We start from the raw sequence: 13,938 nt of genomic DNA, 5'->3' as shown, positions 1-13,938 counted from the left end.
CAGACGGCTCCTTCCCCTTCCGGGTAAACACTTCCGGCGCATGCGCAGTTCAATGCGACGCCATTTTTGTTAGCCAGAAGCCAATTGGAGGCTAGGCTAGTGTAGAAGCTAAGCTAATAGGATGCTAATAGTGGGCTAAGCTAGTCCAGCTAAGCCCGTGTTTTGTTTAGCCTAAGCTATTTGTAAGCTAAGCTAGTCCAGCTAAGCTTTTGTTTTGTTTGTTAGCCTAAGCTATTTGCAAGCTAAGCTTTTGTTTTGTTTGTTAGCCTAAGCTACTTAGAGGCTAGGCTAGTGCAGCGTCCCGCTGTTAGCCAGCCAAAGATAAGTAGTGACCAGGCTTATTCAGCCTAAGCTGTTGAGTTGCTAGCAGGCTAAGCTAGCTAGTCGTTTGGGTATAGTGTTAACATACCCCCAGCTTGTGTGATTGCTAATCTGCTGTGTTGGCGCTAAGGCTAGCGTCAACCAAAGGCTACTAGTTCCGGCAAGTCACTAACAACATAGAGACTTGTGATAGCCAAACAAACACCCTGTTTGCTTTAAGCATCCAGTGAATATTGGCTTAACACTGAGGCTTGTCACCTGTGGGAAGCCCTCCCCGTGCATCCTGTTGGAGCCGCACAGGCTCCCTACATACAGTAGTGTGTAACCAGTCCTGCTATTGCTCACTGCTGTTAGGTTTTCGTGTACTGACCCTTCCTTCCTGTTTTGCATGTTGAGGCCTAATGACTCCCAGTGCAAACTGAACACAAGCGATCATCGTTAAATCCAGCCCAAAAGGGTTAGTGAACCAGCACCCAGTGAGTGAGGTGAGCCGTGTCCCTGAATAAAATTGTGGTTGTGGTTGGTTTATCTGATTTTTCCTATAGATCAGTTTCCTAAAAGCTAACTCCACTACATTTTTCATTATCAGTAATTGCAAGGTGAGATAGACTGTTAATAGATCCATACACTAGACACCGCGCACACACCCCCACTCACTGATCTAACTAACTGTCAAAATGGAAGCCTCTGCCAACACTCCCACCGGCTTGGATGACCTTGAAGTGTGGATGACGGCCATGACCCACAGCACCCGTCTACTAGTTCACACTATTTTAATGATTGTATATTTAATTGTCCAGGGACTATGGGTTGAATTTAGCTTTATAGCTATAACCTGGTACAGTGCCTCTCTCCCTTTTGGGTTAATGTCAATCTTACTTTGTCCCTGGTTCAAAATTAAGATCAAGAAATCAATCATAACTCCAGCCTACGCCACTAAGCTGAAGTCAGCCTCACCCATGCGACTGGAGGATAACTTCACTGAAGTCCAAGCTAACCCACCTAAACAGAGCTATGGAAGTAAAGAACTGTCCAAGGTCCTGAGCACCCTGGTTCATAGTCTGTTAGCCCAGGTTAAGCTGAGTGAAAGCAAAGTGGCTGAGTTGAAACAAGAGGCCCAGCAAAACACCGCCCTGTACCAACAGGAAGTCAAGAGGCTCACAGAACAGTCTCAAGCATTAACCACGCTCTTTCAAAGGAAAATGGATGAAGCACGGCAACTTGAGAGTCACCTGAAAGCCCAGCTGGAAGACTCCAAGCTCATCCAAGAAGGCAAGAACAAGCAGATCCTAGAACTCCAGGAGGAAAACATCAAACTCCAAAAAGATCTGCGTGACCTCCAAAGCACCATGGGCCAGCAGAAACCCGAAGCCCATGGGAAAGACACTGCCCGACTGGAAGAACTCCTGTTCAAAGCTGAGGAGGAATTGAGGGATAGCAGGTGCCGAATCAAGGCACTGGAAGGTCATCTGGATTACACTAAGAGGCAGACTCGCGACCTGGAACAAGCGCTGTCCACAGTAAAGATGGACTTCAAAAACGCTCAGGAAGGCCGCAAGTCTGACCAGGAAGACATCAAGACACTGAAACAGGAGCTACAGCACTCCTACAGTGTACGACAAGAGAGGCATAGCACCTCTAGTCTCAGTAGGAAGCAAGAGCTTCCTGGGAACATAATTGACGCAGCCAGGTCCGAGGAAGAAGAGAAGAACCTCGTCGACCGGCGGTACAGATCTTTACCTCCTACGTCAAGGCCTAGACTGCCAAAGAGGCCTGACAATGAGTATTCCTATAGCCCATCCGTAGCACCAAGACTTGTGCGCCAGCCAGACGCTGCCCTTAAAGACTTGGATAGGGTGGCCAGGAACATCAACACCTTCACGCCAAGCCCGTCAGGAGGGCATGACGTTCATGCCTACTTACAAGATGTTGAGTACAACGCTGGCCGACTCCCCCAAGTTACGGATGAAGATCACTTGCACTTAATAAGAATCACCTCCAGTCTCGAGGTGCGTAGCTTCCTCGACCGCCAAACCACCTCCGTGAAGACTGACTACACCCAGCTGAAGCAAGCGCTGATACGGGAGTTTCCAGACCCCGAGTCAGAACAAGGACTGACAACTGCCCTGGACATCAAACAAGGCAGACAAGAAACGCCTCAGGCCTACTACCAACGGCTTCGGCGAGCCTACTTCGGATCCAGGAACGAACCTGATATGGAAGAGGATGCCAACTTCAAGACGCTCTTCCTTCGGAACCTTCACCCGACTGTGAGTCACTTCCTGGGAGTGATGGCCTGCCCCCAGACCATGACCAGCCTGCAGCTGCGTGACCTGGCTCTAAAAGCTTTTAACAAGCAAAGAGAGAGAGCCGCATCTAAAAAAACTGTCAAAGACAGCTATGGTCCTGAGTCTCGCTGGGGACGCCCCACAAAGACTTCCAGCAGCCCATCAAAACCAGAATTCCCAGTTCATGCCGTGGTCCAGGGATGACCAACAGAAGGAGCAGTTCAACACTGACAGACCTACCGGGCGGCCTCGAAAAGAAAGCACCTGGAGGCCCTCTAGAGGAGATAGACCAGCCAGGTTATCTCCACCGAACAGTCCAAGGTCCAGCCACTCCTCCCGCAAACCAACCTACAGAAGAGAAAGCCGGTCTGGCTCCCCTCAACTCCGCCTGACCTGCGAGGATCTGAGTAGGATAGTAAAGGAGGTGACTGAGCATCTCAGACCAGACTTATGACTAGGCACAGACCCGGCGACCGACGACAGTCAGTCAATGGCCCCAGAACCAAGTTCACAACGGCCAACCAAAACCGACCCGGTCGCCCAGACAGGTAGTGCCAAAACACCAAGGAGTCCCTGAATCTTCCACAGCGAAAGAAAAGCAGATGAAAAGATCTAGCCACCGTGGCACAGGATCTACACAAAAGGGGGGTGTCACTCAACACATGTTCACCTTCTACTTCACTAAGTTAGCCACACCAAACTTGCCTGGTTGTAGTGAGGGGGTAGCTGGTGACCTTGGTCACTTCTCCCCAAAGTTTGTTGTTTTAATTTGTTATTTTGGTTTGTTATTTTTGGAGGTAACCCTGGGTGGCTCACGCGGGCCCGGGAACGCCTCTGAAGACTAGAACAGGGTACAGGTAGATAAGATCTGCCACACACCTAGCGGTAGGAACCAGGCAAGGAACTCACCTCCATCGGTTTTGACTAAAGTAACCTCATTGTGTTTCAACCATGAATCAACCACAACTGCAAGAATAGCAGCCTTTCTGGGAGAATTAGCATGAGTGATTGTCCAGTATTAAACTACTAGGATAGTCTTAAACTCTGTCTAATCAAACATAAATGGAGACAGATAACCACAAGGTGTTGTTTTGTGTGTTTTACGATTAAAGTTTATCAGAAGTATCCCGGTTTAGTGCATCTCACCGCACCAGGGTAACTAACAAGATAGAGGTGTTGGTTGCTGTTGTTGTGTCTGCTCCTCTCCTGTCCAACAGGTGTGCTCAATGACATCGACGATGACATCGACCAAAAGGGGGGAGATGTAGGATCCAGGTTTCCAGGCTTGGAGACAAACACCATCAAATGGCATGCCTGCCGTTTGACCGCAGCAACCTTTGCCAGTTTAGGGTAATAAAGGCATCCTGTTTCTCACCCAGCGCCCACATGGAAAAACACTGGAATGAACATTTTGCCCCTCACTAGGTGACCAAAGGGTCAGGCATTTGTGTTCTATTCCCCTCAGAGACTCTAACAGTCTCAATGACTCAACCAACCCTTGATTTGCAGGTACCAGAGGTCAAAGAGTCACATTCCTAAACCCTGCATCCTCTCCTGATAAGGAGAGCAGACCCCCACTAAACACAAGGAATGCGAGCAAAGACCCCTACCTATACTTACACTCACACACACGCACACACAAAGGACATCCTGAATCCCTCAGGAGCTTTGTTGCATACTAAAAAGGTGGACTTTATCTTTCTAAATGGACTGTGCAGCTATATGAGTAACCAAACGTTCCGCAAATCAGTAACAAGGGTCAGGCTTGTTGGAGAAGCCTGAATTACATCTGCTTAAATGAATTGGCAGATGTGGATGGGACCATGTTGTGATTTTGTATGTCATGTTTGGTATCATTGTGCTACTCAGGATAAGGTGAAGTCAATTTTTATGTCATCTCCAAACTTCCTCTTACAGGTTGGATGATATGAAAACCTGTTAAAGGAATACTTTCATCCCAGGGCAATTAACTCCCTGTCTGTGAACCCCCCTCAGGCGGCCCTGATTGGTCAGTAAGTTGAGACGAGGGGCATCCCTCCTAAAGTTTATGATAACAGATAGCTGCCCGATTGGCCAAACTTTCCCGCCTGAGGAGGGACTGAAGGGGTTAAAACCTCTGTGCACCCAAGAGAGAAGGAGAGCTTTTACCATCACAGGTTACTCCATCCGCGCTTCTCATCGCAAAGCCTCCGCAGGGAGAGCTTCTAAGACCCACGCACCCGCAGAGTTTCTCCTGCGTGACTCCATTCCAGCGAGCGTCCGATCCATCCCGAGCCTTAGCTCCAGCTCCGCACGCCGCTGTCTTCTCCTGTCTTCTGCTGTAACCAGCTGGTCCGCTCCGCCGTCAACACCGCGAACTTCAAAACTCCGTCAAGACCTGCTCCCAGGCTCAAGCAAGTAACCTCACCCTCTAGTTGCTTAGACTCTGGTGCGGTCTTTTTAACTTTTATTGGCTTACACGCCGCATGTCTAAATTGGCGATAGAAACAGTCAGGGCTCACTCTCTGGGTACACATTGGTTCATTTTGCACTGATGCGAAATCTGTTTTGTGCCATATTTCAGCCGCCGTCTGTTTTACCCATCTCATGTTTCCTTACCATTTTGTCCATTTACTACATGCCTCATTGTTTGTTTGTCTGTTCGTTTGTGTTGTCTGCTGTAACTATGTATATATTTCATCTACCATAGGTAGTTGTACATAATCAGTAGCCCAGTTGTAGTAATAAAGTGTGTTAAATTCACGTTCGTTGTTGAGTGGTTTTTATGAATGGAATTCTTGATCCCTATTCGGAAAAGATCCGACTGCCCTTTTTATTTTGTATATTTGATTATTTCCCGGCATAGACTATCATTTTTAAGGTTGTAATATTTCCGATTTAAACTGCTTTTCTGCCTGATCACCAGAAACGTAGTTTCATCGGTCATTATTACGTCTTTCCTCCGGCCCAGTTGCCGTAATAAACTAGTCATCACTCTTAAAGTGTTGATAAGTTTATTCTTATCATTTCCCCATTTATTTGTGATAGTCTGGTCGAGTAATCCTACATCAGGCAAAACTGCTGTTTCTGATCTTAAATACTTTGATATAGTTGGGGTTTTGGTTGCTGGTTCACGTGGACTCACCGGCAGCAGGGTTTCCTCCGGGGTTCAGAGTGACTCTGAAGGCTTGATGCCAGACGTGGCGGTCAGGCGGAGCGTCGCAGGGGTCGACGTACAGCAGAACTCCTCCGAATCCCAGCTGAGACAACAGAGACAGCTGCAGACAGACACCAACATTTATGTAAGAAGGAGGAAGGCAAGTGGATTCATACTCACACAAACACACTTACAAATAAATGACTCAAGCACTCAGGCCAAAGCCAATAGAGAAAAACTGACTGCAGTACTGTCTCTTAGCCATTAGAGTAATATATAGCGATCACTGGGGATAAATGAAGACATAAGCTTATGTGAAACCTATGATTGTGAAATGATGTTGATTTCCTCTTGCAGTGAGGCTGTGTTGACTGTTTGCAAAACAGAGGGAAAAAATTCTCTACATCGTCCCCTGGAGGTGGCCTATCATATTCTTGAAGATGGAATATCTTCTCACATACACTCGGCTCAGTCCACAAAGCACACTTACACACACTTTTCACACAACAAGAGTGCCTGTGTGTGAGGTGTGTGGCCAGTGCTGAGTAATGTAAAATAAGGACAAATTCTCAAATGCTTTACAGATATCATTCGTATAAATTAAGTTATCTGCTTGAACATCATATCTCTTTTTCTTAGGTTAATGTATATTTTTAGTTTTTGGTCTTTATAGTCTTTATTGTAAATATTTAGCCTTTATTCTATTTTATTTAACTTTATTATATGTTTCTACTGTTGCTGCTGGAACACCAGAATTTCCCTGGTTGGGATCAATAAACCTATCTATCTATTGAACAGTCTTTTTTTTTTTTTTTTTTTTTTTTTTTTTTTATAAATAAATTATCATTGTGAGTTTTTTTTTTGTATTTGTTTATAAATTTGTCACATTGGCACATTTATTGTATCTTTGCATGCATAAGTAGAGCAGGAATTTAAGTCTTATATGTTGGACTGTTGTACTAGTTAAAGTTTGCAGACAAGACTGAAATTAAAAAAAAAAAAAAAAATCAATTAATAACAATGAAAAAAGACACGTAAGATCACTAATGTCAAGGGCTTAAAAATGACATAGCTAGTGATTTCACCCCCTGGTCAGAGTTGTAAAACTCATTACAAGATATTCTATGTCAAATTATCTTCATACACTGGTAGATGATTTTGCGGGTTTCGCTAAATGTCACTCACTTTATAAAACTGTCACTTATTTTAAGACATTTACTTGCTGGTGTAGAACGAAAGCGGACCGGTGCTGAATGAGTGAGCTTCTGCACTAGATATTACTTTATAATATCCTGTATGCGATGTATACTTATACATTTTTCTTTGAGGAACAGAGTTAATCTTTGGTGCTCAGTACTTGGTGTGGCGTTTCTGCACTGCACTTCCCAGGGATCACCTGTCAATCAGGTGGGCGGGACTTGAGATCTCTGTTGATGCAGTTTGAGTTTCTCTTTTTGTCGTTACTGCTCATGCTAACTACCCAGCTCTTCTTCTTCTGTTAATTGGAACACTAAAACACCGGGTGTTTAGAACATCAGAGGGAAAATATTTCACCAGCTGGCTACAGGTAGCAAAATATTAATTAAAAGGCTTTCTGAAACTGTTTCTTCTACAGTGGTGGAGCTGTTTGCTGTATGATGATGAATGACTGGAGGTCAAAGTTTCCCCAGTTTCTTTATTTACCACTTTATCACAGGTAACAACAAAGCCGAGCTGCTGGGTCGGGGACTCGCCGCTGTGCAGAGTGTATTTCACTGCTGTTCATGGAAGATGTAGCGTCCTTGTTTTTTATGAGTGTAGATGACTATTTTATTGAATATATGACACCAGCCATGGTCATTCTGCTCTCATCACAACTCTGTCCTTCACTAGAAAACAGGGACAGGGACGCCACACACACACACACACACACACACACACCCCAGGACACACAAGGACAAGTACATACCCTAATATCTCATATGCACACTTGCACTGTGTGTGTGTGTGTGTGTGTGTGTGTGTGTGTGTGCGTGTGTGTGCATATTGCATACTGTAGCTTGCTGTACTCTTTCTTTTAATGTCATGCTTCAACATGCTAGTATGTGTGGATTTACACAAACACACACTCATGCAGACAGTAGGGGGCACACACATAATGTATGGATGCCCAAATGCATGCAAGCACGTGCGTGCACATGCACACACACATACACACATGGTCACACAAGGACATGTACATATCCACATATGCACACTTGCACAGAAAAGTGTGTGTGTGTGTGTGTGTGTGTGTGTGTGTGTGTGTGTGTGTGTATCTGTTTTCCCTCTTTCTTTTACTTTGTCTCGCTAAAGCATGCTTGTGTGTGTGTATCTATATTCAAACACCCACTCATGTAGACAATAGGTGGCACACACATACTGTATACAAGGCCAAATGCCCACACACACATACACAGACACACACACACACACACACGCAAAGAAGAAGAATAAAAAAAACATCCACACACATTCCCATGCATAAACATTTCAAACATTTTCAAATGCACATATCCCATTACACACACACACACACACACACACACACACACACACACACACATACACACTCAGAGGCACATGCAAACACATGATACAATAATCTGTTACACAGTAAGACTTTAGATTTCAATGCAAAGTCATCTAGGGAAAAAAAAAAAAAAACTCCAGGAACCATATGGTAGCACATTACTGGAGGCGATAGTGAAATGTAATGTCGTATAATAATGTATGAGTCCCTTGAAATTCCTATTACAGCCGTATGATATGTTTTATTTCTTCATGAAACAAATTGGACGTCTAATAATTACTATCTGTCAGCCTGCATATTGATATAGCATTATCAGCTAAAATGTGTGTTAATGAATACGCTTTGAATAGATTATCATTAATACATACATACATATATTCTTCATAATGTAGACATTACAGTCCCTTGACACCAAAATTAAATCCATTTCCCCCATTTAATCTGTGTTACATGTTTCCATTAGGCGCGCGAGTTGATTGACTGAACTTTATTTATTCCCTCTATGTGCAGTAAAATAAGAGTATCATTCCCTCAAACTGCCCGAGCTGCCAACCACCAAACCAGAAGACAGCTGCTGAAAGCGCACGTCAATACATTTGATCCCTCAGCATTAATTTGGCATGTGAAGCGCCGATTCCATATTCTAACCTCAGACGCTAATTAAAGTCATTGATATAAAAGCACTCCTGTGTAAAGTGGATGTTAAATTCCTCCCTGTCTGCCACGGTTTGTAATGAAAACGTTGGCCTGCTTCTGCGCACAGATCAAATGGTTTTACAGCTTCTCCTACGCCTCGCTTAACCAATTCAGTCCTGTATCCCGCTAACACTATTAGATCCATATGTTGTTAATAATTTGTAATACTGTAAAAAGTTTTCACTAAGGATGTATTATATGTCTAAGTATGTATTATTATTTTTATTTATTCCTGGTGAGATTCATCAGCAGTAAAACAGACCAATTTCAGGCAAATATTCCAGGACAGCTCAATTTTGGGGTCTGTCCTCTTCTCCATTTATAATCATGATAATGATAATGATTATATTAATATTGTAATATAATATTGTACAGTGATGATACTAATATACAGTGTATTATATTGCTAATTGAGTACAACTAGCCACTGAAAACCTACCTGTCGTTAATATTTTACAGGACACTCTCATTAATCTTAAACTGACATTAAATGCAAACAAAGTAAAATCCATGTTATTTACAATACTAGAGCTATGCATATATCATATATCAACTGCAAATGGATCTAACATTGAGAGAGTAACTCAACATACATATCTGGGCATCTGGCTTGTTGAAAAATTTACTTATAGACAATCTTGTCAGCAAGCTGTGCCAGAAAATGATGAGAAGTAGCTTCCTGATGATCAGCAGACAGAGGATAAAATCAGTCGGTCTTTTCTTTACATGAAATATACATGCAGTACACTGGCATTTATTCATCAATAAAGCTCTTGTTGGAAACCTACCACCTTATATCTCAACTCTTTAGATCCTAACCCACTGAAATGACTGGCTTATGCTTCATGGACAAAGTGGACAATTTAAAAACCTCCTTGTATAACTGTCTCGACTGATTTTTTTTTTTCTTCTGATTTTTCTTTTCTTGGCATCGCTGAAAATGAGGACTGCAACCTCAATGATTCTTTTGAGTATATCATCACTTTTTTATTCCCAGGCTCCCCATGTATAAAATGTCCATCATGGTAGTGTGGTTGTTAGTTAGTACAATAAATGAAAATATCACTGAATGCAGTTCATTAGTACCGCCCTCAGATAGCAACATGAACACTATGTATTCTAATCAGTTCTCTAATCAGTTTTGTCACTCATCAATTCTTCCTACACTCATCATCATCTTGCACAGGAAAAAAAAAAAGTTTTTGTGAGACTAAAACAAGCAAGTTTTCATTGTGTTGTGTGCAGACATAATATTATTTTTGCTTTGATGGATTTTTTTCTGGCAGGCGCTGATAGTGAAAGATGCATAAAAGTCTCATTCGAGAACATGTTGCTCGCTTGATTTAATGTATCTCTTGTTGAAATGGGACATTATGGAAGGAGAAGCGAGCCGGACTCGTTCAGAAATATAAATGGATGGGAGATCAGGGAGGAGGAGAGGGACAGCTTTGATTGAAGGCAAGTGCAGCGCAGCAGGACCATGAAAACATGGTGGTTTGAGTTTTATTCATTCATTCATTCATTCATACATATATTTTATATACCTGGTGGTACAGCATGGGGTAATCTTTAAAGATACATTGTTTTCCAAGAAGTAAAAGTGAATTTTTTATATGAATACGCAACAAAATAAAATGTATTTTTGATTTTTGTCATTTTTCATTTCACTGTGACTGTAAATGTGAGTCATTCTATCGAGCTCCATGAAAGTTTCCATGTGTGAAACTCCAGCCTAAAACCGTTTCACATGCAGTTCCTGTGAGCATAAATCAGAATTTACCCAAAAACAGACAACAGCTGGAGCTTCACTGGAGCTTTTCAGTTCAAACGAGCTGCATGTCGCTGTACTTCCCTCTCCCTGTTAAACCACCTTCGTTATTGTCAAGGTGTCCTCGCCACCGGTTTCCTGTTAACTCTCAGTAGAACAGGCAAACGGTTTTCAAAGTGGGATCTGGGGACCTCCAGCGGTCTTGAGGGGTTTCCAAAAGGTCCTGAGCAGAATGATGAATATTTTAAAGGTGGTCTAAGCAAAATTGTGGAAAAAACGTGGAATATGCCATGGTTTTGTCTGTTCAGTCTACAGGGTCCTGACTTCAGTTGACCTGTGGCAATTTTTCATAGGACCTTTAATTTCATGATTATTTAATTCCCTTCAAAGTGTAATGATGCAAAAAAAAAAAAAAAAACGCATGGCATATGACTATAACTTTATCTTTATTCACTGAATTTATTTGTCAGTGTTCAAGTATGACACCCAAGCAATTTAACGCTTAAGACAAATCCAAATATCCTTTCACGCCAGGATTTCAAGGCCAAAATCACTTCCAAACGGGCTCTGCGGCGTAATAAAAATCAACTTGGGCATCAAGAAAAGGAGAAAGTTTGAAAACTTTGGGAGCATACAAGCGTGGAGCATTAATAACGCCTCAGGAGAAACACGTTGACATTCATGTTGTGGAGTCTTGGCGCCATGTCGATCTGGAGTCACAGAGCTCATCCTGATGGGCGGCCAGTAAAAATAAACTGCTTTATGAAAACACTTATTGCAGTGCTGGAACATGATAAAATAGGCTCACATTTCTATCAATCGAATTAGATGGTATGAAGCAATGACACGTCAAACCGCATGATCTATGACTGTGTGTTTTGTGTGTGCGTGCGTGTGTGTGTGTGTGTGTGTGTGATTGATAATATGAATCCAGTCTGTATGTGTGACATTAGACCTGCAGTCACCTTCACAGCTCCCACACACACACACATACACACACATACACACACTAACAATCTCTCTCTCTCTCTCTCTCTCTCTCTCACACACACACACACACACACACACACACACACACACACACACACACACGCACACACACACACACACACATGCATCATCAGTAAATACACAGGCTCATCAATCTAAATCTACCCCACTTACTGAAGGTGTAACAGCCAATAATCTCTCTCAAATTCCCACACCCTGGCACACACATGAATGCATGGACACACAGAAACATTAAAGGAACAAATGTTAACACACACACACACATATACACACACATGCACACACACACACACACACACACACACACACACACCATTGTAGCTTTGGTGTCTGCTGAATTTGCTAATTTGCTAAACTAATAAATTCTGACGTAGCGCTGTCCTTACGGTTCCATGAGCGATGTATAAGCCTTTTTCGGATGGGATTTGTCTCCCAAATGATGTTTTATTTTTAATGAGTGACATAGTGCGCTCGTAATTTAATGAACCCATTCAGACGGGATTAGAATCTCTGTAATTTCTCCCTAATATTACAGAGATGGGAGTGGTTACCTGAGGCTGTCAGCACAGTCATCTGTCTCAGCAGCTTTTGGGCTCCTCACTGCTTGCCCCCCCCCCCCCCACACCCTCATGTTTGAAGATAGACTCCCAGTAGGCCGTATTTACTGATAGATCTTTTTAGGCTACCCAAACCAAATTAAATCGACATAGTGTCTGGATACGTCCGTAACTGCACGGCACAAGGTGGTGTGTAATGGGAGATTGTTGCACTCTGAACTCAACAAAATGTAATCAAATAAGACCTGCGATATTCAAATTGTTTGTAAAATCATCCGCCTGTTAAATTTCATACATAGGCTTCCATTCGGATGACATTAAATTGATGACAGTATGTACTTTGCTCTGTAATAATCACAGAGGTCTGTAAAAAAGCACAGACACGTCAATTTGGATGTCTGTTGTCCCTCTGTAAACCCAATCGAATCCAAATAGGAGTATAGATTGGGCAAATTGAGTTTTCAATGTATATTATTAAAAAGTAAGTTGGCATATCTGATTTCTGCAACTGTTTTCAAGCAGTGATTTATTTAATAATAAGCTAAACACTTTGACATCGCCCACTGCCAGCAGCTGAGTCTCTGCGTTGCTTAGTAATCAAACCCCAACCTCTCCTCTGTGATAATGTCAGTTTTATTGGCTGATATATCAACCTTTTTTGAGGAAGATCAGAAAATTATTAGTCTGGTGCTGAAAGAGAGAAGAGTCAGAGTCCTGCTAACAGCAAGAGATGTAAATGACCTGTGTGCATGTTTAGTTCACCCCCTTAGCAACCTATCAGCAACCAACTGATTCCAATTTTTAAAAAAAATAGCTGGAAAATGGCTAGAGAATTAGAATAAGCTGGTAACTATGGAGAGAGATCAACACAATGTGCACAATGTCCGAAAAGCCTGTGATAAACAGACTGTGACAGAGACGATAATGTCATTCTCATTAGTCATAGAGCAATATGCTATAGAAGCACAGGGAGGTGCTGACGTCACCTGTGAGGTCTGCGGTGGCCAGAGGCCGTTAACTTCCCTGTGTCAAGTGATGTCAAACGAGCAGCTGCTTTGCTTCCCTCGTTATTCCTGTAATTTTCTGTTTCTGCTGAACATGGCTGTCACAAACTGTGGGTGAAGATTAAAAACGGGTCACTGGTCTGGTGCAGACAGGTTCCCGCATGAAAAGACTGCAGTGTGTTCAGGACACAGGAACGTGAAATAGATCAAACTGTGGATGTATACTGTGCGCTATGGCAAATCGCTTGTCAGTTTATCTGTTCAGTGCATTTAACGTTATGCAACATTGATAGATAGCCATAAACATATTAATTTTGCCCTAACCTGAAACCTGAGCAAACTGACTTGAACGTCAAAAACATGGAAAAAAGGAAATTAGCAAATTAGGAAAAACTTACAAGTACATTAGTAAAAAACGTGTTTAAATGCTTATGAGAAGCTTGCAGAGGCAGATGGGGTAAGGCTGATGGAAAAATCACGGCCTGTGTTGGCGTCTTACCTTGTAGAGTAAAGGAGCTTGGCCCAGCTTGAGCAGGGCGATCTGGTTGGTGACGTTCAGCCTCTCTCTGGCTCTCCTCAGGTCGTCCACACTGCCATACTGGACGT

The 13,938-nt window shown here is 42.8% G+C and overlaps 1 protein-coding gene across 1 annotated transcript in view; it reads right to left on the bottom strand.

Moving 5' to 3' along the window:
* naaladl2 (N-acetylated alpha-linked acidic dipeptidase like 2) overlaps window positions 1-13,938 on the bottom strand; it is a 331,707-nt gene that overhangs the window by 239,920 nt on the left and 77,849 nt on the right. Inside the window, exons 5-6 of the mRNA XM_030048811.1 lie at window positions 13,832-13,938; window positions 5,734-5,866 (exon numbers count right to left, since the gene is read on the bottom strand). The exon at window positions 13,832-13,938 is cut by the window's right edge and continues 13 nt beyond it. Coding sequence (XP_029904671.1) covers window positions 5,734-5,866; window positions 13,832-13,938 — 240 coding nt within the window. The remainder of the gene's footprint in view (window positions 1-5,733; window positions 5,867-13,831) is intronic.

This window comes from Myripristis murdjan, chromosome 4 (genome assembly GCF_902150065.1).
Source record: "Myripristis murdjan chromosome 4, fMyrMur1.1, whole genome shotgun sequence".
NCBI lineage: Eukaryota > Metazoa > Chordata > Actinopteri > Holocentriformes > Holocentridae > Myripristis > Myripristis murdjan.
Note: the sequence above shows the minus strand (reverse complement) of the source record. Positions and strands in the feature narration are given on the sequence as shown.